The sequence below is a fragment of the Micropterus salmoides genome, unplaced genomic scaffold, assembly GCF_014851395.1.
Source record: "Micropterus salmoides isolate LMB-PRFRI ecotype aquatic unplaced genomic scaffold, ASM1485139v1 Ms_hic_scaffold_3, whole genome shotgun sequence".
NCBI classification, from domain to species: domain Eukaryota; kingdom Metazoa; phylum Chordata; class Actinopteri; order Centrarchiformes; family Centrarchidae; genus Micropterus; species Micropterus salmoides.
This window is the reverse complement of record NW_024042261.1, coordinates 27,670,034-27,697,292: the sequence shown is the minus strand read 5'-3', so window position 1 is coordinate 27,697,292 and position 27,259 is coordinate 27,670,034. Positions and strand designations below refer to the sequence as shown.

Genomic DNA, 27,259 nt, shown 5'->3' with positions numbered 1-27,259 from the left:
CTACGCTAGTCCAATACACAAAGAAATATTAAGTGATAGCTACAACGGTATGACTATATGGCAACTGCAGTTAACAAATGTATCACAGTAAATGTTCATAGTTTTAATTTCAGGGCTCTTGTATTGTGTGCTTTATAGTATCAGGTGTTTTTCTATGCAGAAGCTGAATGTACAGGTAGTATTGTCCTGTTTTGCCTCTCACATGGAAAGCAAGAAGTCCACACTTGAACCACCGCTGCTGCAGTGTGTTGTGGTTGAAAGAACAGGTACGGTAGTATTGGCAGGTCCATTGGAGGCCTGCAGACTTAATGCAGTTGCATCACATGCACCAGCGGTTACACTGTTCACTTGGTTACAACACAATGATTTTTTAATGTGTGTTTGCAGTGAGTGTACACATACTGTACATTTACTATACTGCGAACAAAGACGAGAGTAAGTGTAGTGTAGTAATTACTACACAAGTCAAGCATTAAAACAGACCTTAAGTTAACTCTACTTGTTAAATACACACTACTAACTCGCCTCCCGCGCTGCTGTATCAGGAGACTGAGAGAAGTAGTAGCTGGCATCGCAACCATCTATCTGATCTGTGTCTAGTAGAGAGCCTGGTTAATGGACTGGAGACTGACAGTGACGTCCTCACAGACAGATCCTGTTGCACACATGGCTGTGCACAAGAGCATGAATACACAGAAGCCCCAGACTGAGCTATTGACTGACTGACACCGACTCAGAAGGTATGTTACACACATCAGCATACCAGAGAGAAGCAATGCAAATGCAATATTTGGCCGCAGGTAAAAAGGGTTGGAAACATGTTTTTTCATTTCATAATCTAGTGCAAATATATTTGTCAACAACACTTACGAATAAACTCTTACATCTAGCAGTCTTGCTACACTACAGCGTGCTTAATGTAAGGATACAGTACCTTGAACCAGCAGACGGGTGGTGTGGAGCACTTCTCCCTGGTCACTGTAGGCTCGGCATGTGTACGCTCCTCTGTCATCTCTAGTGATGCCAAGGATTGTTAGACTGCCATCATGTACCTGTGGTTACACGCAGCAGAAATGGATGACGCAAAACATTAAAATAATGTGACAGCGTCATCATTTTGTTTTCTTGAATAATCACTTAATTGCTTGGTCTGTCAAATGATAGAAAATAGTGGGAAATGTCCCCGAGCCCACAATGGCATCTTTCAATAGTTTTGTCCAGGCGACAGCCGCTGTCATTTAAAACAAGGAAAAGCGGCAATATGAGGAGATAGAACTGTAAAAGGAATTTTTGCTTGAAAAATGGCTTTTAAACAAGTAGACACTTATTAAAATAGTTTATATAAACTATATAGTTAGTATATACTTAGTATACTACGTAAGTTTTGATCAGAGTCATCTCTAAAGAACATACATCAAACACTTAAAAATCTTGAATGGGTCATGCTTTAATTAACTCCAGTTCTGATTCCTGCATCTTGTAACCTTGGAAACGTCTAACTCAGTATTGCTGCGTGTTCCTGTGTGCAGCCACTGATGAGAACCAATAAGTGGTGAAGAAACACATTAACCAAACCTAATAGAAACACCCTTATAAATTATGCAACAGGTTGCGAGAGGCTGTGTCCATTCAAGTCACACACAGCTGTAGTCTGTCCATTCATGCAGCTGAGGGGGGAATCTGCTATGCCTGCAGAATTATTCCTATTCATCTTTCGTCTTTCAAATGTTTTATAGCCAAGAGATGCTACTAGTATATCAGCCCAAGCAACATTTAACTTCTGTCAGTCTTTTGTTGGCAAACGGAATCATCATAGCTCAGATTGTCTATCACAAGATAACACTTGGTGCATCACTGCTGTAACATATGACGTGTGGTGTGTTGAGACCTAGAAGTGTAAACTAAACACTGATGTGTTGTGAGGCACTGATTCAGGCTTGGGAAGCCATTTGTATCGATTTAAAAAGTTGGAAGCGATTAAAACTGATTAAAATTGTCTCAATTAAATGCTTGTGCTAACTACAGTCTGGCTGATTTGGCAGATTTTCTGTTCAGCCTCCTTCACAAACCAGTAACTTTTACTGAGCTGTCACTTGCGGCTCATGTTATGGTTTAAAAATAAAAGCCTCTCGCTGAAATATCATGTATTTGATTGCTGTTGACTCTTTTATACAATTCATAAATGTAGAGCTGTAAAGGCAAAATGGAATAGCTGTGTTCAGACAGAAGGCAAAGTGGATTTTCGCCTCATGGGAATGAACAAATCACGTTCCTGTGTCAACGCTCATTAGCAAACATGAATAAATAAGCAACCTGCACTTTTTCCAACAGTTTACATGACATTGGGCCAAGTATCCCTTTATTTTTGTTTCTGTCTGTTATCCTGGAGGCCAGGGGTTCCAGAAAGTACAATAATGATCTTCCGCCTTACAAACAAGTTTCCACAGCAGGTAGGCTAAAGACAACTTCCTGTCCCACAACTACATTGCTTTTTGTAAAATACATTTTTTTTTGTTTCAACTTACCCATACAGCCTGGGCGAATTTGTGTCTATCATTTTGCAAATTACCATTAACTTTGTGTGCAATCACGCCTCCTTTAGAATTCACCTCACATTCTGTCTGAACACCTCTTTTTTAATCCTGGGATGTTATGTAGCACTGAATATATCCCTGGATCAAATCATTACACTCCTACAGAACAGACAGCACATGCTGTAGTGATTGTAGCAGACTGCTTACAACAGTAAAGTTAACAGGATCTGATGATATGTAATGGTCATCAGTCCATTCCAATACTTTCTGTGCTGGACTCAATCCAAGGTGAGGGAGAGAAGATTAAAGAAAAAGGAGGATATGGGGGAGGAAGTCAGCTGCAGATGAGGGGAAAAGGGGGAGAAGAAAGAAGAGGCAGTAGATAAGGTGAGGCATGAGATGAAGGCAGAATCTCAATTTCTGTCACATGCACTTCACTGACACATCCAGAGAGACTGATATTAGGCTCTGAAACAGCAGGAATCTGCTGTTGTTATCCTGCTAGCTTTTTTTTGCTTGTGATTTGAGTGAACTTTGGAGAAGACCCTTACAATCCCACCCTAGGTTTCTGTCCTCTCCTGCACAACTGTTTTGTTTAGTATCTTTGTTGGTGGTTCTTTTTTTCCCCTGTGCAAATAAGTAAAGTAATAAAGTAAAGTAAAGAGAGGAGAACAAGGTTGGAGGAGGAACTCTCTAACCCTGTCTGTCAAATTCCTGCCTTTCTCCATGACGTCTCCATGGATCTGAGCATGTGGGTGAGCAAATATACCCTCATGCTCGCTTCCTCTCTTTTCACCACAAGAAGGAGCTTACCCAAGTTTGATGTTTTCACTTGAGCATATACTTGAAACAGCCAAATGGATGAAGAACGCTGATAAATGCACTGCCTTTTATTTAACGGTGAAGTTAGATATGTGTGCCGTTTTGCTCTCACTAACAATTTTCATTTTTTGTGTAACATTCATATTAGGACTAATGTAATATTGATGCAGAAGAAGGAGATTAATAATGCATCAGAATGATCGTTTACTGAGGGAATGGTGTTAAAAAGAACTGACTGGAGGGAAAGACGGTGGAGGAAAAAGGGTAAAATGAAAGAGAAAGAGGAATAGGCCCCTTAACAGACACTCATGTCTGCGCCTGTCACTTCCTGTATCACACAGACAGCTGTAAAGAGTTGATAGCGCCTGCAGCAGACTGCAGTCTCACTGACATATGAGAATGTGAAGGCATGCATAAAAAGGAAGGAGGCATCCACCTTTCAATACTTTCCAAAAACAATTTCAAGCAGTATATAAAATGCCCTTCAATGCTCCTGTACTTGTTATGCATAATCAACAACCTGTTCAACATGTTCAAAGCATTCCAGCAGTTCATTTTGTAATGAGCTGCTGTGATTTAATTTACCTTGACCTCCCTTGCCTACTTCTAATTCCTAATGTTGCAAGAATGGCTCCTGACAATCGCCCGAGTACCTATGAGAACTTGTTGAATTTAAGTACTCCCTCCAGTTATCAGTCTTTGATTCTGTGCAAGCAACAACACAAACCTGATGTTTACTGTTGACGTTTTAAGTAGCTCAGACATTTTGCTGCTATCAAACCACACCAAGGCTATGCCAGAAATATCTTGTCATGAAATCATTCTTTTGGGAATTTATCCACAGGAATAAATATCACGCATCACCAGACAACAAAGGGGCCACAAAAATGTGAGGTGTGATGCCAGTAGCTGTTCTTAACTTTGTTATAGTGATTCGAGGTGGAGTTCATTTTTACCGAGAAGCGAGAAGAGCCTGACTGACAGTCTTGCCGCTACAATCATTAATCAGTCAAAGGTCTGCAACTTTTACAGATACTCAAATACATACTCAAATTGAGAGTGTATTCTTACCTGTTAACTCACTACAGCACATTTTTTTGTTTTTTGGCCTTTGTCATATCATCAACTAAAGCCCAGCACCACAACTATTAGACTGAAGCCCTTGACAGAGATCTTCTCATAAAAAGTGTGATTTTTTTTTCTTTGCAGCACAACAACAAAACAAACTGATACAGCCCATAACATACTTCCAGTACAGATGGGCTCAGTGGATGACACCATCTGTGCACAAACCCTGCTTCTATATTTGTACACAATCATAAATCTGAATTATGCTCATTATTCATTATCATTCTTACTGAATACTTGGCGTTGGTTGCGAGCTCCTCCCCCTCCCTCAGCCAGCTGATCATTGGTTTTGGATTTCCCTGGGCAGAGCAGCTAAGCAGAGTGCTTCCCCCTTCCTTCGCCTCCACATACTGTGGCGGCGTTGCTGTAAATGAAGGTGGGGCTGTGGAGAAAGAAAATTGTGTCATAAAATGTAAAAACATCAGTCATTAAACTGTCTGGTGATGTCTTCAGTTTGGGATTTCTGGATTCTGTACAGATAGATAGAGAGATAGATAGATAGATAGATACTTTATTTATCCCGAGGGAAATTCAAGTATCCAGTAGCATACGAAACATACATTAAACCTATATTAAAATTAAATTAAAATTAAAATAACTTTTAACACAGTAGCCACAGTAAAATAACAGTAAACAGTGCAAATGGAGTGCAGATGGATGTAAAGAGTACAGATTTTGTCTACTGTCCTCCCTGCCATGGCTAGGAGCTGTTGTACAGTCTGATGGCCAGGGGGACGAAAGAGTTTTTAAGTCTGTTGTTGGAGCTGGGCTGGGACAGCAGTCTGCCACTGAACACACTCCTCTGCCCGATGAAGGTGTTGTGCAGAGGGTGGTGGGCGTTGTCCAGTATGGACAGCAGTTTGTCCAGGGTTCTTCTTTCTGCCACTGTCACCAGAGAGTCCAGCTCTGAGCCCACCACTGAGCCAGCTCTCCTTACTAGTCTGTCCAGTCAACCGGCATCTCTCTTGCTGCTTCCTCCCCAGCAAACTACAGCATAAAAGAGGACACTGGCCACCACAAACTGGTAAAACATCTGCAGCAGTTTTTTGCAGTTGTGGAAGGACCCCAGCCTTCTCAGGAAGTACAGATGGCTCTGCCCTTTCCTGTGGAGAATGTCCATATTTTCTGTCCAGTCCAGCTTGTCATCCAGCTGCAGCCCCAGATATTTGTAAATCCTGACCACCTCCGCATCGACCCCCTCGATGGACACAGGCTGGAGATGTGGTTTCTTCCTTCTGAAGTCCACCACCATCTCCTTGGTCTTAGAGGTGTTCAGCTGCAGATGGTTGGTCCTGCGCCACCTCACAAATTCCTCTACCAGGCTCCTGTACTCCTCCTCCTGTCCATCCTTGATACAGCCAACTATCACAGTATCGTCTGAGTATTTCTGCATGTGGCAGAGCCCGGTGTTATACTGGAAGTCAGATGTGTACAAGGTGAAGAGGATGGGAGAGAGCACGGTCCCCTGTGGTGCTCCGGTGCTGCTGACCACAGTGTCTGACATGTGACCCTTCAGTCTGACGTACTGTCTGTGAGGTAGTCCGTAATCCATGTCACCAAGCGTGGGTCCACCCTCATCTCTGTCAGCTTTTCTCTCAGCAGGAGCGGCCGGATGGTATCGAAGGCGCTGGAGCAGCGGCGCTCACCTTGTCCAGATGTGAGTAGGTCCTGTGGAGCATAATGAGGATGGCATCCTCCACGGCCACCTTCTCCTGGTATCCCAACCGCAGTGGATCTTGTGTATGGTGAACCTGGGGTCTGAGGACATGTAGCAGCAGCCGTTCAAAGGTCTTCATGATGTGTGATGTCAGTGCTACTGGTCTGAAGTCACCAGGCTCCCTGGGGTGTTTTTTCTTGGGAACCAGGATGAGACATTGAGTCTTCCAGAGCACTGGGACCCTCCACAGCTGCAGGCTCAGGTTGAAGACATGCTGGAGTGGCTTCTTCTTGCTGCCTGTGATGGTTTTCGTGCCATCCCAGACCTCCCTCATGTTGTTGTGCTGCAGCTTCTGTTCTACCTTCCTTCTGTAGTCCTCCTTCGCCTCTCTAGGTAGACCTTGAGTTCCCCCTGTACGCGCTTCAGCTCATCTCTGTCACCATCCTTGAATGCCCTCTCCTACCTGTTCAAGATGTCCTTGACATTACTGGTGATCCAGGGCTTGTTGTTGGGGAAGCAGCGTACCGTTCTGGTGGGGACTACAACGTCCATGCAGAAGTTCAGGTAGTCAGTACTGCAGTGGGTGACCCCCTCAATGTCCTCACCATGTGCTTCCTGCAGGACGCTCCAGTAATGTTCTTTCCGGTGGAGCAGCTAACAAACTGGTGAAAGTCTGACAGTGTGGAGTCCAGTGTCACGTGGTTGAAATCCGGAGATGGTGATGAATGCATCTGGATGGTTTGCAGTCTCGCGATGGTGGAGTTACGGAACGCTAAAAGGCTCACAATACGCCACTTTCCTACCTCGTTTTGTTAAAAAAAAAAAACAGCGTAAAAAGCGCCGTTTGAACGGCCAGGACGCCGCTTTTTACGCCGCCATAAAGCACAACGCCGTAAAAAGCGCCTGGAATTGTGTAAACAACGACGCATTTTTCGTCGGTCTGGAGGCGGCGAAAAAAACGTCGCTCTATGTGCTCATGTAACGCCGTTTTTACGGGGCTCAGTGTCCCCAATGACACCCATCATAACATGTAGTGTTAAATGATAATGAGCTCCACCCTGTCTTTTCCAAAGTCAATCAGTTTGAACTGTTATCACCCAATCAGTAAATAACAAGAACAGACCACATTAATCCAACCCAGCACAAGGATGAGCTTCCCTACCTTAGCTCATAAAGTGACTCAATACCTTCACAAATTATACAGACATCCCACTCACTGCTAATGACGCTGCCTTACAAGTCCAGTTTCTGTGGGTTGCAGGTTTGCGCCCTGTTCGCATCTTGTTTATTGGGGGAGGTTTTTCTGTTTTCTGTTACAATGGCAATCGGTAAACTGAAGTTGTAAGCACACAAACATTACTGTGTTTTCCTCTATTTTATTAACCTAATAGAACCAATCCAATATTAATGTACCGACTGTGCTTACTATAAGGTGCAAGAAAGCTGCAGGCTTGAGGAAGGAGGATGGTTGGTGTGTGCAACTGACTGTTCAGCAAATGCACAACAAATACAAGCTTTGAATCTACAGGGCCCTGTTTCATAAAGCGGGTTTAGTGAAAACTCTGAGTAAATTGAGCCCGAGATGAGGAAAACTCTGGGTTTTCGGTTTCAGAGAGCGAGATCAGATTAACTCTAGGTCTGTAACCCCGGCAATTTACGCTGTGAACCTAACCTGCTCGGGAGGAGGTTTACTTCAACTAACGCTGAGTTTCTCTCCGACTCCTCTCCTGCGGAGCTGGAAGCAGTGTGACAAAAGTGACATTTCCTCATTCATACTGTCGATATCAAAGCACATATTGGAACACAGTTACGTCTTTAGAAACATCGAAATCACGGTTAAATAGGCTATTAGGGTTTTTTTTACCCTAAGAGGATCTTGACTTCAACTGTCTGACAAAATACGAAATAAGCAAGATTTTATTAATGGAACATAGACGTCTAAAACTTCACACTCAGTTTGAACTTAGACATATTTTAAATTGCAAAAAATCATTAATAGGTATAGGCCTACTGAGTCGGACTGTGGCTTTACAATCACAGGTCCATGAAGAGCCTAAAATGTGTCTAATCTGTAATTGTTAACGTATCAATCATGTGTTTTATAGCCAATCATGGTCTGCGTTGGCACGCATTAATTTTTCTAGCTCCACCCGATTAAAATAGAGGCTCTGCCTTTATTTACCCGTTGCCATAGTGAATTGTAGTATCGGAGCTCCATTGATGGCTTTTTTCTGACTGAACTTATTCTGATCGGCCTTTCTGAAATGTAAAAGGCAGAAAAGCAAGTGTGTTCCTACATGATGCATATATCTGATTATCTTTTCAGCCATTTTCATGACATTGTGGATGGACTTCCCGTCCGGTGGAACAGTACAGCCCTACCACAGCTAGGTCTCATCCATTTCCCACTCATAAAACAGTCTAGATTCTATCGATTTAGATTTAGCTATTGTGCTTTGGTGTAACTGAAACCAAGATTAGGTGATTTTATGAGGCAGTTTAATGCATATGGGGATACCTTTCTGATTTGATCCTAAAGAATATTAAAGTAATTAAACTACATCTGAGTTGTTCCTCCTTTCATTAATCTAATCAAACCTCTACTTGACACACACCCACCCACCCTCTCCAATTCCATTTGTTCATCATGCTAGTTTAAAAAAATAAAAAAAAAGATTCAAATGCATACATTCAAGAAATTTTATTGATGTAAACAATCCAATGCCTACTTACAATGATATGAACACATTTTTTGTTTTCAGTGTCTGGGCTTGTTCTTAAAAAGTCCTCCATCTTTAGAAAGGTGATTTCAGTAGCCAACATATCTTTAAACATTCTCTAAAAACTGGTAAAAATAAACCTCCTTGAGTTGAATTTCAAAGAATAAACACACTCTGTTGACCTTTTTCATCAAGTGTATCATTTCAAGCCTCAAATATTTAATTTCATGTGTAATGAATCTAGAATATATAAGTATATAAGTAATATATAAGTTTCACCTTTTGAAAAAAATTAAAAAATAAATGAAATTTCCACTATATTATAATTTTATGAGATGCACCTGTAGAGTACTTGACATCTTAGGTGGCAAGTTTTGAACCTGCAGCAGTTCACAACTCCATCTTTGATTAGGAGAGTGCCCTTCTTTATTTTGTAACACAGCAGATGGGAATGAGCACAGACTCACATTTCTTTTAGCCAAATTTTCAAATATGTGCTTAAAATTATGAAAGTGGATGGTAGGCCTGGGCGAAAAATCGATTGAATGAATTAATTCGAATTTTTTGTTGCGGGCGATTTAAAAAATAAGTAAATCGAGTTTTTGTGTAATAGCACATTTTTGGCTCCCCGGGGTTTCCGTAGTGTTCGTTTCCCATAGCGACAACATCATACACTAAACAGCAACAGCAAGCGACAAAATGGCTACCGGTGAGAGCGGGAAGTTTGTTCCCAAGAAAGGAATAAAGTCATCTGTTGTTTGGAACTGGTATGGGTTTGCTGCGACAGATGTGGAACAACAGACACCACGCTGCAACATTTGCCTAAAGCCTATCGCAGTGAAAGGCAGCAGCACCACAAACCTATTCCAACACCTGAAACAGAGACATCCAGCCGAATATGAAAAATGCCAGTCTCTCCGCGATGAACAAAGCCGCACTGACCAACAAACCTTATTGCTTTCCTTAAGTAGGGGGGGAAATCGGAAAAAATCGTAAATTGAATTAAAAAAATAAAATCAGAGATTTTATTTTTAGGCCATATCGCCCAGCCCTAGTGGATGGAGACCCAGCTGTGGTAGGGCTGCGTCTTTCCATGGGACAGGAAATCCCAATGTGATGAAGATTACTGAAAAGATAATCAGAAATGCTCTTCGAAAGTTGTACCACACAAGGTTTCAAGGTGCATCATGTAGGAACACACCTGCCTCCAGTGGTCTGATCGTCTGTGCTGCTACATCCAAACCAAGAATTTCCTGAAGGAAGTAGGCCTAAGCATGTTGGTGACTTGATACATAAATAAATTGTTGGTTCGGATGTATACGCATTAAGTCTTTCGAGCCTGATACAAACGAATTTCTCTAGAAATTAAAATATACAAGAATGTATGTGTACTGTAGCCAAATCCTTAAAACGTCTAATTTATTGGTAGTGTGTGAGTGCCACCTAGTGGAGGTCTTGCATTATGTTTGGATTGTGCTGGATTAGTTCTAATTTGTTAATAAAAGTAGGGGGAAACACAGACGTTATTTACTTAAAATGTAGCTACAACACAGCGTTTCATTTTGCAAAATGAAAGTCCTTGGTTTTAATTTTTGGAGGTTAGTACACTCATTTTACCAGGAGCGAGTTAGGACCTTCCACAAATGATTACCTGTTCAATGGGGACGTGAACCTGCAACCTGCCTCATAGAGCAAACTTCTCACTATGACTGTATAAGCTAAAATTTATCTGTCTACCTTCAATATTTCCAAACAATGACATTGTCTAGCAAATTTGTAAAGGGAATAGTGTCAAGGCAAGTTTATTTATAAAGCACAATGCATACAAAGTGGAAATTCAAAGTGCTTTCGAAAAAATCCGATGAAAGAACACCAAGAATGTGCTTTAAAAGAACATAGAGAAATAAAAGATTAAAGTGGGCCTACTATAAAAATAAATAAAATATGCCTAAAGGATAAGAAAATCTGTCTTAGTGGAAAATTAAGTGGTCATGATAGGCCTTTAGATAAACGATATAAAACGCAATAATAGGTAGTTTCGTATATAGCTTAATGGGTGCAACAATTTTGCAGATCAAATCTTACATTGGCGCGATTTAATTAGGACCAAAGTAAGATCCCATCTCTCTAACTATAGGCAACTCAAAAGGTCTGGAGTGGTTTTCTTATGAGGACGGGAGTCTTCTGTGGCTTGCTTACAGACAACAGAGAGGTTTTGTAGTTCCTTCAACACACAACATAATAAATTTTAGGCCTATACTAAATATAATATACAATGAAACAATTTCTACAGTTATTTATACACATAAGCTATAAACATATAGGCCTACGTATGCTATACACCTCGAACATGTATTGTATCGTATTGAAGAGTCCATCTTGACTGCGTTAGTGCACCAAGCATCATCGATGTAAAACACAGAGTCCACTTCTGCTCATCTTGCTAGAGTCTTGCGCTGACAGATCGAAACATGGACCAACTGCCAAGTGCTTGGTCGGGGATGTTGATGGGGCAGGTCTCTGTAACAATGTGGACAACAGTCTCTGAATTCATTTGTTTGGTCAACATGAGTCACATTTTGTCCAGACTGCATCTTTAGGAGCAGAATTAAGTCCAAACTGGGCCAGCATGGTTCCTCTCCTGGCTCTCTGTCCTCTCCTCTGAGCGATCACTGCACCCGCGTTGTGCCTAGTCCAGTTGTTTGGGCCGGGTGGATCGTGGTCTGCTGGTCCTTAATCCAAAAACCCCGTCTTCATCTTCCAGTGACTTTATTTATGTCAGAGGTAACGCATTGGCAATTAAGCTGGGGGGAAAGTGTAGCGAAGTTTGAAGGAGCTAACGTTACCAGCTACTGCTTCTACAAGCGCTGCCGGTTGCCAAAGAAATCAGAACAAGTTGGCTCAATTTAAATGGATTACCTGCAAAAAGACTAGAGACTCTCATATTAAAAAAACTAGAGAAAACCCATGCCCGTTTTGCTGTGCTGCCATGACCTGCAAATTCAAAGCTTGTATTTGTTGTGCATTTGCTGAACAGTCAGTTGCACACACCAACCATCCTCCTTTCTCAAGCCTGCAGACATTGCACCTTATAGTAAGCACAGTCGGTACATTAATATTGGATTGGTTCTATTAGGTTAATAAAATAGAGGAAAACACAGTAATGTTTGTGTGCTTACAACTTCAGTTTACTGATTGCCATTGTAACAGAAAACAGAAAAACCTCCCCCAATAAACAAGATGCGAACAGGGCGCAAACCTGCCACCCGCAGAAACTGGACTTGTAAGGCAGCGTCATTAGCAGTGAGCTAAAGTGTCTGTGTAATTTGTGAAGGTATTGAGTCACTTTATGAGCTAAGGTAGGGAAGCTCATCCATGTGCTGGGTTGGATTAATGTGGTCTGTTCTTGTTATTTACTGATTGGGTGATAACAGTTCAAACTGATTGACTTTGGAAAAGACAGGGTGGAGCTCATTATCATTTAACACTACATGTTATGATGGGCGTCATTGGGGACACTGAGCCTCGTAAAAACGGCGTTACATGAGCACATAGGGCGACGTTTTTTTCGCCGCCTCCAGACCGACGAAAATTTACGGCGTTTTGCTTTTTGGCGGCGTAAAAAGCGGCGTCCTGGCCGTTCAAACGGCGCTTTTTACGCTGTTTTTTTTTTTTTTAACAAAACGAGGTAGGAAAGTGGCGTATTGTGAGCCTTTTAGCGTTCCATAGGGACCTACCGCCAGCAACTCAATGTCTCTGTTGCACATGATCTCCTTCACCGTAACATGCCCCTGGGGCCCGTACCACGAAGCGAGTTCAACAGACCCAGGATATGTTTTCGTTATCTGGCTTCACTAACCCTAACAATCGCGATAGGGATAGGCGGTACCACGAAGCTGGTTATCAATTCGGTAAATCAACCCAGGGTTTCCAAATCCAGCCGGGAGCGCGTTCACATAAAAGAGGCGGTGTTAGCAGCAGATGACCAATCGCGGACATGAACAAGTCCACTGTCAGCAGAGCGTCATATTTTATGAACGAGGATTAAACTGTAACACTACAGAAATACGACGGTAGCACGCCTGCATCTGACACATGCAGGGAGAGAGAAAATCACTGACAGTGTGTATGCCTAAATGAACAGTAGTCTATACTATTGCGTTGATTTTTATGAGCTGTGGGTGGAGGTGGGCGGGAACATAGTAGGCCTAAGAAAGCTATACTAACCTAAATAGATAGCCTAAGTTCATATTAAAATGTAGTATTTCAATATCCCTACCAAACTGCTCATAATATTCAACCTCACATAAGAAAAATATAACCTATTTATTTTAACGGCTGCGTCAGGGTGTGTGAAAGAACTGGAAGCAAATAAAAAATATTAAACACATTTCAAAGCAGTAAGTAGGCTTATCCTGCTGTACTGTAAAAACCTGTAGGCAACAATAGCCTAAGGCTTTTAATCAGTCTCTGTAGCATGATATTGCTATAACCTACAAGAGCTTCTCCACATCACCACTGCAAACATAAAGCAGACTATAGGCTAAAAGAATCTGTGGGATTTCCAACAGATGGTGATGTCACTTTCCAAGAGAGCTTGTAGGCGGCGTTTTCACAGAGTTGATCTCTTATCTGGAACATAAGCTGCTCCGGAGCAGGTTAGCCGTTCAGCATAAGTTACAATGGAGATCTACCCCGGTAAGAAGTGAACCACCTTCGTGGTTCTGAAAACCAAGGATTAACCCCGAAGTTACCTGGATAAGCTCAAATCCTGCCTCGTAGTACAGGCCTCTGGTTGCACCATCTGTTGTTGATAAACAGCGCGAGTCCCGGTCCGCTCTCACTGTGAATCCAGGTAGATCCACATTAGCGTCCGGGTGTTCTGGATTAGCCAGGTTTCAGAGAGGCAAAGTAAACTGCACTCCCTGAACATCCTGTCCGTCCTCACAAGGGCACGTCCGTCTTGTTGGTCAGACATTCCCCATCACTATCAACGGAACCGAGGGCTTGTACTTCCAATAATGTTTTTTTTTTTTTTTTGCCGTGCTTGCAGCTCTACAAATGTCAATGTTGGTCGGTCCACCACTTTGTTCCAAACTGAAATATCTTAATAAATGGCTTGCAATATTGAATGATGTAGGCTACAGACATTCATGGACCCCAGAGAATGAAGTCTACTGTAGTTTATGACCTCCTGAAATCTACAGATTGGCATTGGAATTTTGTGTACATATTCATGGTTCCAAAATGATAAATTCTAATGACTTTGGGGGTCATTCAACATTTTCATCTAACTTAGTGGCATCATCGGGTTTGTTTAATTTGTCCAATACTTTGATTTATGTCATACACATAAAAAGCAAAACTAAAGACAGTTGCTGTTTACCATGTTGGACAGTTGGCGAACATGGTAAACATTATACCTGCTAAACATCTGCATGTTGGCTTTATCATTGTGAGCATGTTAGCATGCTTTTGTTAGCATTCACTCAATCGCCTCATAGAGCCGTTAGCAGGGCTGTTGACTGACTCTGTTTTATTCTACTGTACGACTTTTGAATTCAATTTACCAGCCCTTCTCTTTCTTCTGCTGGTAAAATGGGTAACAATCTGTAAGCAGACATATGTCTTATTTCTTACTTAATAATCACATACTCTGACAAAATACTTGTCTATTCTGCCCATGGACATATTATAAGAACTAGATTGCAAGTTGGTGTCTATTTGCTCACGTTGTCCCGCTTGGAACACAGACTTTACACTGGGATGACATCTTGCACATAAAAAAAGGTTTTCTAGGCTAAAACCCCTATGCTTTAAAAATACACATTTTACAGACTAGTCTATGAGAGAATGCTCTTTTGGCCACAGGAGATACTGTACGATAGTTGGAAGGTGGAAAAATTGGCAACAAGGCTTGCTGGCAGCATTCAACTCTCAACACATCCAATGGTTCTGACCCATTCCCAGTACACGTGGAACAATTGTGCATTTGAGGGATGAGGGAGGATGGCCTCTTAGAAAATTTGGAAGGAGAATACTTTTGGACAGAAGTTGCTCACAACTGCAGGTGATGCCACAGTTTTCTGAAACAGCCAGAAAACCTAAAGACACCGCTTAGTGACATCACTGCATTTCCACCTGATGTTTCTGAGCTTCGCTTACAGCCACAAGGGAGCTCTTCACCACCTACTGCAGGCAAATAAACTGTAGTTTCCCCAGCCAGCTGCTTTCAGTGTTTCAACATAATATTTTGATTATAAATAGTGGTGCTGTGTTTAGTTAAAGAGAAAAAAGGCACAGCCATACAAGTGGGTCACTGCATGCCGCTGGGAGTGCTGCCATGCTTTAGACTGCACACAAGCACCTGGCATGGAGTAAACAAATCGCCCAATTAGCACATTTAGACATCTGCCTGTCCACACTGCCCTCTCACTTAGTACATTATATGTTACAATAGATTAATGGAGACTCTAATAAAATGCATGACTGGTTTACGTACTTATCTCTTGCTCATGTAGTTGATGGGTCAACAACTACATTACACGGATCATGATGCATCATTTTAGTTATGAAGGGGAAACCTTGTGCAGTTGCTTCAATTTATTGATTCTCATTGGTAGATTTGACAAATCGTAATTATTTAATCTCTGCGTCTGTACTGCCTATACCTACATCCTCTAAAGCAAGGATTATACTTTCGTCTGCGAGTATATGAAGGACCGCTGGGGTCCGTGTGACAAAAAAAACGTCATAAGAGGGGCTACGTGTAGGCTCTGTACGGATGTCCATGTGCCTCCCGTTTTTTGTGACCTCTCGCTGACTACACTACCAGGGCACCAACTGATCTACTGCTCATGTGTGGAACCAGTTTGCCAATCTGACTCCAGAAAATAGTAAACAGAATAGTCTGTGTCTGTGGTGTCCACAGCTGTCTGTGTGCACGTCCACTCCAGAGTATATTCAAGGCTTTACATGGAAGTGCTCAGTGGTGGAATGTAAATGTAAATATTTTTAATTTACTCAAGTGCTGTGCTTAAGTACAATTTTAAGGGAACTTGTCCTGTATTTTATGTAACTATAAATGATCCAATATTTAAAAAAAACAGCAATTAGAGAAAAGTCTGAGAAATTAATAAAAAATTCTGTTGCAGAACTTTGTCTTTACTTCTTTTTTGCTCCCATTAATTACCTCACAAGCCCTCAGATTTATCTTGTGACCCTTGAATGGGTCCCAATCCCTCAGGTTGGGAACCACTGGAGTAAACGACTTGACCGTAGTATTTCAAAATACATCCACCTAGATGTGCTACAACAGTAAAATGCTGCTTACACATTAATTCATCAGTATTACTAATGTAAAATTTATACTATATCAAATTAAATTCACTTTTACTTTAAATAAGTAAATTTAACTGAAAATAAGTAGAAGTTTAAATACAGGACATCTTCTTGTAATGGAGTATTTCTACACTGTGGTACTTTTATTTAACTAAGGCATCTGAGTGCTGTTAATAATTCTAATCTAATTCTAATTAATAATTCAGATTTTTCTCAAGGGATCAAGCATCAGTTGACAGGAAATAGGTGGTGCACAAACGTAGGTACATTGGTCAACCTGGGAGTTGTTTCCCGCCATCAGGTACAGCTCATCACAGACGAAGTGTCACTATGGCTGGGAAACCTGGGAGTTGCTCTACAAAAAAAGTAAGTTGAGCATCACATTCTCGCCCTACTTACTGCAGCTCTTCATCAATTATATACATTAAAAGATGCTTGAAGAACCTGAACTCCCACTGTTCTTCTTTGTAGACACAGCACACCAGCAGATGGCCAGCATGCCCAGACGCAGAGTTTGACTTCTTAGTTAGTTGGTCACTAACTCAAGAGTGCATCTGCATGATTTTATTCCCTCGCTTGGTTTTTCTTTTCTTGTCTCTGATCCTAAGAGAATACGGCTACATAGAGTACAAAGTTTTCATTGATTTTACGCCATGAGCCTCAAACGGTTAACATTTGTTTTCGGTGTAAACTGTTGCAGAGAGAAGATAGAGGCACTTTCCTTTTCTTATGTCAGCATACTCAAGGTACTCATCAGAATCTGGATTACAATACTTTGTAATTAAGGGAAGAAAAAGAGGGTCTCACTGCCACACTCAAGTGCTACCTATCTCTTACGACTTCACAATATTGTTGTGTTTTGCTATTATTTGGTGGAAAGACATGGAAGCCATGGACGCCAACCAATCCTAGCTTGCCAACTAACTTCACTGTTCCACTGACAACGCCAACAACGAAAGTTTATGTTCATCTTCACTCAGCGGTGAAGATGGGCTGTGCCTGGATTATAATTACATTAAACGGAGGCCATTGGCTGATGTGAGACGTCAATCTTTGTTCCGTATAAGTCAGTGCCAAGTCAGATATATCTGAACTTGCAGAAAAGTTTTTATTAGTACGACTTGGAAGTTGATGTGAATGCTGTTTACAAGTCGGTAACTCGTAATTATGAAAAGTCCGATATGTGTCAAATATTGCCCCCTCTTTCTAATATAGTGCATTAAATATGCTGTCCACCATTTTATCTGAGTGTCTGAATTAGGGTGACCAGATGAGAACAAGTGAAATTTGGGACGGGAGAGCTAGAGGTGGGCATGGCCTCCAGGACAGAAAAACACATGAAAGTTAAAACATAGCTTCTAGAAATATTAATTTTAGTTTTGTTACATGGGCCCGAGGATGATTTTTCATATGGGCTCTACTTGTATCCACAATGTGCATATTAGTGACTGACAAGGGCAGGAACACATGGGGAATATATGGAGCTGGTGGACAGATGAGCTGGCATTTGGGCCCCAGTTGTGTCAACCAAATGGGTCCTAAATGCCAGCCCATCAATAACCCAGAGACAGATTTTGTTTTAATGTTTCAGTGTAGATGGTTAACTGATAATCATGTAAAAACACTGGTGTAGCGCATTATTAGATCTCTGAAATGCTTGCTGAAGCTTGAGAAGTACAGAGAAGGGAAGGACACGGGACAAGACTAGAGAGGAGAGGAGCAGAAGGAGGGAGGGCAGAAAGAGAGAGTGGCCTTAGTGTCTTTTTCGGGCAAGAGGCCTTGCCATCTGACACCTGCCACTGAGTGGGCACGAATTCCCTGTCCGCTTGGCAGGAAGTTAAGGCTAGCAAACAGGAACCCAAAGGAGGAGTGTATGCAAATACCAACAGCCAAAGGAAATGGGTGCCTTTAGTGTCCGTGTGGAGGCCAGACAAAAATGGCACCTGCTTTCCTCACAGACACCCATTTAGAGGACAACAGTAGCATAAAGTCTTCATATGAATTTACTTTTTGGATAACTAGTTTCTGCTGCTTTTGGTATTTCAATGAATGTCTGTCTTTAAATTCAAATGACAGCCTCAGAAAAACTAAATATTTGGACCAGTCAAACACATCTAACCCAAGCACATATGCGTGTGTGTAGTTCAGGCTTGCTGCATCTTTATATCTGCACATTACATACATGAGGTCATGTAAAATGTCATCACTTAATGTGCCAAATACATATGACATTCAGGGATATTGTTAGTTCTGCTACAGCCCAAAGAGCTCAATTTCTGTTGAAAGGCCTGACAGGAGTGGAGAGCAGCAGAAGAGGGAGGGAGCGAGAGAGGGAGCAGTTGAAGTTAAGAGTGAATACTGATGAGGCAAGCTACAGAGATGCAGTATGCCTACACAACAAAACATTGATACACACACAAACACACACAGACATTCACAAACTCCAAACATCAAGAAAGTGTGCAGGTGACAGCAGAGTATGACCTATTCACTCTTCAACTACAACTTCAACCAGCACACAGAGATCTCATTTAGCCGCATACCAACACACACAAAGACGCTCTCATGTCAATGTTGATGTAAAGCGCTATACACAGAACACAGTGCAGAGAGTAATTTGCAGTGTTGTGGTGTGCTAACACACCCAACACACAAATACACACAAAAGAAAACATTATGTTCTGCATTGATAATAAGCATTTATACAGATCAGCATTTTTCATTCCAAAGTGATTATGCCGCGCAATGGACTTTATAAATGGTTCTTTACACAGTATTTCGCATACAGCGCGTTGTAATCATTATTCAAATACCATTGTAAAACATATGCATGATCAAATCGAATATGCATGAGTTTCACACAGCACTCATAAGCGCCACAAATATACATGTGAATGAGCTTGACAGTACTTCGCTGGCAAAGTCTTGCTCTAACAACACAGAGGATTATAGCCTTCTGAAGTTAGAAACCTGTGAAGAAAATCGCCACTTTTTGTCTTGAACTTTTTTCCCCAAATGCCTGTTTAGGAGATACTGACCCACTCATATTAACCAGTTAAGGAAAAGCCAACTAAGAAATACAAGGAAGGCAATAATACTGCATGAATTTTCTGCATTTACTTTACTGCCACCTTTGCTGCATCATGCATCCGCAAACAGCATTCAATGAATTACATCTACAGCAAAACATACAGCTTAATATAATATCTGTCTAAAAAGCATTCCTTACATGAAACAGATACAGGGCTTCAAAAAAAAACCAAACACAAAGGCATCATTGTCTCTGTAGTCTCTGGTGCACTGCTGAAGACAAACTTCACATAGGATTCTCTAAGCCACTGGGGCATTCCTGGGAAATGCAAAGGTGCAGTTTTTTTCCGCCTGATCATCAGTTTGATAGCTCTCAGACTATCACAGACAATCCCTGCCGGAACCACCTTAAACAGGCCACAATCAATTCTCTTCTAACCAGCCTATCATCCCTTTTTACCCAGGGCCTTTTGAAAAGGAGCTGCAGGAATCATCTGAAACAGTTTCTAGCAGTCACTCATTCAGCCATAAACTGTTAGCAACAGACAACTGGACCAGGGAGTCAACACTTCAGAAGGTCAGAAAAACCAGTGTGACTGAAGGGCTGTTTGAAAAAAGGACATTGTGCTTAGTGATGTGCGATACCACTTAATTCCTATACGATCCAATACCAAGTAATACCCAGGCTGGTATTGCAGATACCGATACCAATACTTTTTACATATTTAATTTCTAGTTTAATGTGACCTCCCCCTCCCCTCCCGTTTCTGTATTTATGGGGAAAAGGAAGAGTAGGTTGTAGGCTTATCAATTCCAAATAATAGCTGCATAATGACAAACTACTGAAATATTCTTTAATTATAATAAAAATCTCCTGGTCAGAACTTCTTGGTAAGATCTTCTTAATATAATCATATTATTGTGACTTAATCTCAAATGTTTAGCGAAGTTTGCGGTGTTGCCAAAGTATTTCAGCGTCTTTGCACACACATCACACACAGCGTCATTATTACCGTCAAAGCTACAGCCAGACGTGACTGCTTTTACAGTCAGCCATATTCAGTCAGTATTCAGTCGCAGGAAATGTAAAGGGCTCAAGCGGCTCACTTCAAAGAAGCTCCGTCACAGAGCCATAGCATGCACAAGCATGACTTTGACAGGCGGAAGGAGAAGTAGTTCCTTTCAACCGAGTGCAATAAGACCATCCTGGTGACAGTAAGATACTTATGATTAAAACACACACTCACTCCAAATGAGTGAGTGGTATTTGAATAATGATTACAACGCGCTGTATGCGAAATACTGTGTAAAGAACCATTTATAAAGTCCATTGCGCGGCATAATCACTTTGGAATGAAAAATGCTGATCTGTATAAATGCTTATTTTCAATGCAGAACATAATGTTTTCTTTTGTGTGTATTTGTGTGTTGGGTGTGTTAGCACACCACAACACTGCAAATTACTCTCTGCACTGTGTTCTGTGTATAGCGCTTTACATCAACATTGACATGAGAGCGTCTTTGTGTGTGTTGGTTGAAGTTGTAGTTGAAGAGTGAATAGGTCATACTCTGCTGTCACCTGCACACTTTCTTGATGTTTGGAGTTTGTGAATGTCTGTGTGTGTTTGTGTGTGTATCAATGTGTTTAGATATGGATCCTTTTATATGACTATCGATCCTAGAGCAGTAAACGTTGGTATCAGAAATATCGATACTTTAGTATCGATTCGCACATAACCAATTGTGCTCAAGACGCATGCCCTTTCAAATCAGTCCATTCACTTTCTATGTTCAGCACAGGGGAGTATGATTCTAAATATCTGTAAATGTACATATTTAATGCTAAGGGGAGTAAAATAATAAACTAATTAAATATTTTTCTACATAAAATGTCAGGAAATTGTGAAAAATGTCTTCCCAGTGGGGTCTTCAAATGTTGTTTTGTCCCAGTGACAGTCTCAACCCCACAGGTATTCAATTAAGTAGAATTTAGCAATTTAGAAGCAGGAACCACTGAATGTTTTTGCTTCTTACAAAATGAAAGAAATTATTAATAAATTATAATAGTTGATCAGATTACTTTTTTATCAGCCAATCAATCGATTAATCATCATCATCGTTTGGGGTGAATGTGACATGTATTGTAATGCTCTTCAAGTGGTCGGAAGACAAGAAAGGCGCTATACAAGTACAGTCCATATTTACCATGTACAGACTACATTTACGTCTGATGCAAACAAAGTTAAAAAATCCAAAAAGTAAGTAACATTAATATAAACTCAATAACCCTGTGAACATTTGGAGAATTTGCTGAACATATGTATGCAGGTAGGATTGTTTCTTGAAATTGATGTAATGGCTGAATTAGATTTAGCTGAAGGCCCTTTCATGGACATCTCCACTCTGGCATTATTATATGATTATCATCCGGTGTGTTGATAGAACACTAGTGCTGTGCTTGTACATTTGACCTTGACAGGATCGAGATATGGTGGCCAAAATGTCCTCTAGAGATTTGTGATGCGACTGGCTGGCCGGCATTATCATCCAGGCAGAGCGCCTCTTCAACCCCTGTTCTTAGTAGGACACAGCCATGGACAGCTGCGAAAGGGAGAGTTAGCAGCAAACCTCCCCAACAACTGAGTGTGCAACAGCAGAACAGATTTTCACCACTATTGCAGGACCCTGGATCTCAGTCTGATGACCTGGATAACATCCCATCCTCACACAGAAGGGTAAGGACTGAGAGTAAATCAGAAAGTAAAATGCTGCGGGGAAAGCTAACGACTGGGCCTCAAACTCTGATTGTGGGTGACTCTGCTGTAAACGATGTAAGAAGCATGTGCAGTGAACACCAAAATACTCTGCTTTCCGAAGGATACAGTGTCTGACTTGGCAGAAAGAATCCTGTATATCGTGGCTGAACATCCTACTGTGAAAAACATCATACTGCACATCGGGACCAATGACGTTGTGAAGCAACAGTCTGAAGTGTTGAAAGAGGACTTTAATAATCTGTTGAACACAGTCTGCTCTTTGAATGCTGAGGTGTTTATCAGTGGCCCTATACTGCCAATCCGAAGAGGAGCTGAGAGATTCAGCAGATTGATGGCTTTGAACAGGTGGCTCTCAACGGCATGTACTGTCCATTCAGTGCATTTCATCTAAAACTTTTACTTTCTGTGGGACCGCAGACATGTTTTAAGGCAGATGGACTTCGCCTTAAAATTGTTCAGCTCCAACCTGTTTTACTTTCTGCGTCACTCATCTGTTCCCTCTGCCAAGGACAAGAGACAAGAGGAATCTAAACAAGAAGAAGACATAACACGCCAGAAACCTTGAAGGAGAGCCACCTCAGCCCCCGCCGGAAGAGAGCTCTGACAGTGAGGATTCACCATCTCTACCCCCCCAATCCCCATCTAGGTCACCCTTATCTCCAGACACCCTTTCTCCCCTCTCCCCACTGTTGGACTTCACTGATCACATGGAAGACCTGGTTAGAGCTGGGACCAAATTTACTTCCCGCACCTTCCCTTTCTCCACTCCCATTTTCTCCACCCTAAACCCCCCTTACTGTTCACCTCCACCACTGGTTCTAAGTCCTCCAGGTTTGACACATGCGTCACAAATACAGCGCACAACCCGCCTTCCCGCTCCGCAGTAAGCTCTGTCTGATATGTGCTGGGTCCAGGCTAAAACGAAAATGGCACTCATGATTCTTCCCAGGACAAGCCCAGCCCAGTGTGCTGGTAGTCTTCTCCATCCCTGTCTTGATATGTAAATAATGGTGAATGTGTTAAGAAACAGGAAGAACTCAACATATCCTGCAAATTTAATTTCTCGTCAGCCACAGCCTGTCGAAAAAAAGTGGGCCAGATAATGTTTTTAACACACTAAAATTAGCTTTGTTGTGTAGCTTTGTCTTTGGCAGGAAAAACATTTTTAATCAATGATATTATAATCACTCACAATCTTAATTTCATGTTTTCAACTGAAACTTGGTTGGACTAAGATAACAGTGCAGCTGTCTTTATCGAGTCTACCCCTCCCAACATCAGTTTTATGAGTGAAGCTAGAGTGCACAAGAGAGGAGGTGGAGTTGCCATTTTGTTTAATGACTCCCTCCAATGCAAAAAAATGTCTATGGGAATTTTGCTTCTTTAGAATATGTGGGTCTTCAGCTGAATTCCTCTTCTCAAGCAATTTTTCTAAATATCTACAGACTCCCTAAATACTGTGCAAACTTTTTTGATGACTTTGGTGAACTGCTGTCTATAATCTGTATGGACTTTGACTGTGTGGTTATTGTTGGTGATTTTAGCATTCATGTTGACAACCCCCAGGACAGAGAGACTAAAGAACTGTGTTGTGTTCTTGATAATTATGTACTGACCCAACATGTGACGGAGCCCACACACAATAAGGGGCACACTTTGGACTTCTCCAAGGGTCTGGACATTTCCAAGGTTGTGGTGACTGATGTTGCTCTCTCTGATCATTCCTGTGTTTTCTTTGAGAGTACTATCTGCATGCACACAAATGTACAGAGGTAATCACAAAACAGCATATCACTGAAAACACTAGTGAAATATTTATTGAGGCTTTCTCCTCGCCCCTCTCATGGATCTCTGTCAATGAGCTTGTAGATAATTTCAGTTCTAAAATTACAAATGTTATTGATGCCACTGCACCAGCCAAGGTGAAGGTGGTCTCTGGTAAGAGAAGATCTTCATGGGGAAATGCCACGCTGGTTAGAACTCAAAAAAGAGAGTGTCCAAAAGCTGAATGCAGGTGGCGGAAAACAAATCTCCAGGTTCATTATGACATCTATAAAGAGAGCGTTTATAATTTAGAACTGAGAAATTCAAGGCTGTTATTCTTCTCTGACATCATCACCAAGAACACTAATAATGCATGTGCCCTGTTTGCTACTGTCGACAGGCTAACCAACCCTCCTGTGTCTGTAGCCTCTGACCTTCTATCCACCAAGGCCTGCAATGAATTTGCCTCCTTCTTCACAGACAAAATTCAAACAATTAGACAAGCAATCAGCACCTCCATATCAGGTACAGGATATGTCTTGTCCCTGTGTCCACTTAAAAACAATTCATATAGCATGAGACAATTTGATTCTATTAACCATAAAAACCTGGAGGACATAATACAACATCTGAAATCCTCTTCATGCTGCCTTGATATTCTGCCAACAGGTTTTTTCAAAAATGTGTCTAAATGCATGGCCTCAGATCTACTACAAATTGTCAACATGTCTCTCCTCTCAGGTTTTTTCCCCACAGGCCCTGAAAACTGCAGTCTAGACAGGTCAGTAATGAGCAATTATAGGCCCATATGAAATCTCCCATTTTTAAGTAAAATCATTGAAAAAGCAGTTTTTCAACAGCTTAGTGCTTTCTTAGCACTAAATAACTGTTTTGATGTTTTCCAGTCAGGTTTTCGACCACACCACAGCACTGAGACGGCTCTTGTTAAGGTCTTCAGACATCCATTTAAACACTGAGAGTGGCAGAATTTCAGTCTCAGTGGATCTCAGTGCTGCATTCGACACGGTCGACCACAACATATTACTAGACAGACTTCAAAACTGGGTTGGTATTTCTGGCACAGTACTAAACTGGTTTGAATCGTACTTAAAGGACAGGGACTACTTTGTGTCTATAGGTAATCACACATCTGAAAAAATGACATGTGGAGTTCCCCAAGGCTCCATTCTGGGGCCTCTTTTGTTTAACATTTACATGTTTCCACAGAATCAGATTATGAAAAACAACAAAATATGTTACCATAATTATGTAGATGACACACAGATTTACATAACCATTTCACCAGGGGACTATGATCCCATACAAGTGCTGAGTAACTGTATTAAGGAGGTCAACGATTGGATGTGCCAGAATTTTCTCCAATTAAACAAACTGAAGTTATTGATTTTGGAGCCAGGGAGGAACTATTGAAAGTCAGTACTCGACTTAAATCTGTAATGTTAAGAACCACAAATCAACCCAGAAGTCTTGGTGTGGTCATGGACTCAGACCTGAATTTGAGGAGCCACATTAAGACAATTACAAAGTCAGCCTACTATCACCTGAAGAATATATCAAGGATTAAAGGACTTATGTCTCAGCAAGACCTGGAAAAACGTATCCATGCATTTATCTTCAGTCGACTCGACTACTGTAACAGTGTCCTTCCAGGGCTCCCTAAGAAATCCATCAGACAGCTGCAGCTGATTCAGAACGCTGCTGCTCGAATCCTCACTAAGACCAAAAAGGTGGATCACATCACTCCAGTTCTGAGGTCTTTACATTGGCTTCCTGTATGTCAAAGAATTAATTTCCACGGCCGGCCCAATGCTGCTGCGGCTTCAGCTCCTTATGCCGTCCCCCGTCCCTCTCCACCGGTGGGGCAGCCGATGGGGAAATGTGTGTTTCCTATGCCTGTTCTGTTTGCACTGTTGTGCGAAACCCCAACTATTTTGAAATAAAACACAAACAGAGCCCTAAAGTGCTTTTTCCTGGGCCCGCCGCTGTCTCTGCCGAGTCAGTGGTCGCCTCTCACACATTTGCTCCACACTACACGGACCGACTGCGGCCGGCCAGGCAGCCTTCACGCAGGGGAAATGTGTGTTTCCTACGTGGGATGACAGTGGACGACATCTGCACGGCGGCCTCCTGGTCGTCCCTATGCTCTTTCGTCCATTTCTACCTGCGGAATGTCTCCCATCTCTCTCTGACTCAGTGTTTTGACTGAGTGATCCTCCTTGTGAGTGTGCGGTGCGCCCTCTCCCACCAGACGGTATGGGGTGGCGGCCGCTGCTTACGTGGCCCTGCCTTGGGTGCCGCTGACGTGGTTGCTGTCGTGACCCCGCCTGCGTCTGTACAGCTGCGGGGGCCCCCACTGTTTCCCGTCTTACACATGGGTCGGCCCTCGGCCTCCCATGTCTGCGGGTGACTGGGTGGCTCATTATGGCTCTGGGGTTAGTGAGTTGTGCTTGGTGGTACCGTATGGGCCAGTGAGGCGTTGACTCATCCTGCTTCGCCTCTAACTCAATAGCGATAGCCTTAGAGGGCGAAGCCTATACGAAATGGAACAGGAATACGTACTGTAACCCGGATTCTATGAGTATAGGCTCGGCCCTCTAAGTTGTGGGCCTCACTGGACCTTGGTTCTCAGTGCTGAAGAAAAGGCATTTGGGAGCCGAAGGCTGGGTCTCACCGTTGTATATATACAAGGTGTGGACGTAAGAGAGGCCCACGCTGTGGGTGGGCATAGACTAAAATTCTCAGTGCCGCGTAGGCGCGCGGAAGGGGTAAACCCAATAGCGATAGCCTTAGAGGGCTGCGCCTATGCTCATAGAATCCGGGTTACAGTTCGTAACCCCCCGGTCTGCTTTCTGTCCCCAGAGTCAAAACTAAACAAGGAGAAGCAGTGTTCAGTTATTATGCTCCGTATATCTGGAACAAACTCCCAGATAACTGCAGGTCTGCTGAAACTGTCAGTTCTTTTAAATTAAGACTATAATATAATAAATAATATTTTTCTTTTTACCACTGTCTTTAACTAGTAGATTGATAACTTACACTGCACTGTAACTTTTACTGTCCTGTTTTCTTTTTCTTTGTTTTTAGCTTTTTACCATTGCTTTTAATTAAATATTTACACGGTGAGAAATGAGTAGGTAATTGAGTGAAAAGATAATGAGAATGAGATTGAACAGAGTGAAGGAAGTGGTCTTAAATCTTGCGCCCGAGTGATTTGCAGGAACCTCTGTCCACCTGTAAACGCGCAAGTTGTTCCAGAGTATAACTGGATCAAAGTGGCCTGCGGACAGACATGTCCTGGTTTCTCTGTAGTGTCCGAGGGTTTTTGGAGTTTCAGTGGACCCGAAGATTGCTATGGACCCGAGTACAGACTAGCTAGAGAGAGTAGATTAAGTGTACTTCTCTGTTGATTTGCTTTTCAAAATAATTGTAACTCAATTATTTGCTCAACCCCTCAGCCTGTTTTTA

The 27,259-nt window shown here is 42.0% G+C and overlaps 1 protein-coding gene across 5 annotated transcripts in view; it reads right to left on the bottom strand.

Annotated features, from left to right (window-relative positions):
• The window catches only part of igsf9ba (immunoglobulin superfamily, member 9Ba), an 87,862-nt gene that overhangs the window by 29,833 nt on the left and 30,770 nt on the right, over positions 1-27,259 (bottom strand). For all 5 annotated transcript variants that reach the window (XM_038693944.1, XM_038693946.1, XM_038693945.1 and 2 more), the window contains 2 exons: positions 4,715-4,866; positions 935-1,052 (listed from right to left, as the gene is read on the bottom strand). In XM_038693944.1, coding sequence (XP_038549872.1) covers positions 935-1,052; positions 4,715-4,866 — 270 coding nt within the window. The remainder of the gene's footprint in view (positions 1-934; positions 1,053-4,714; positions 4,867-27,259) is intronic.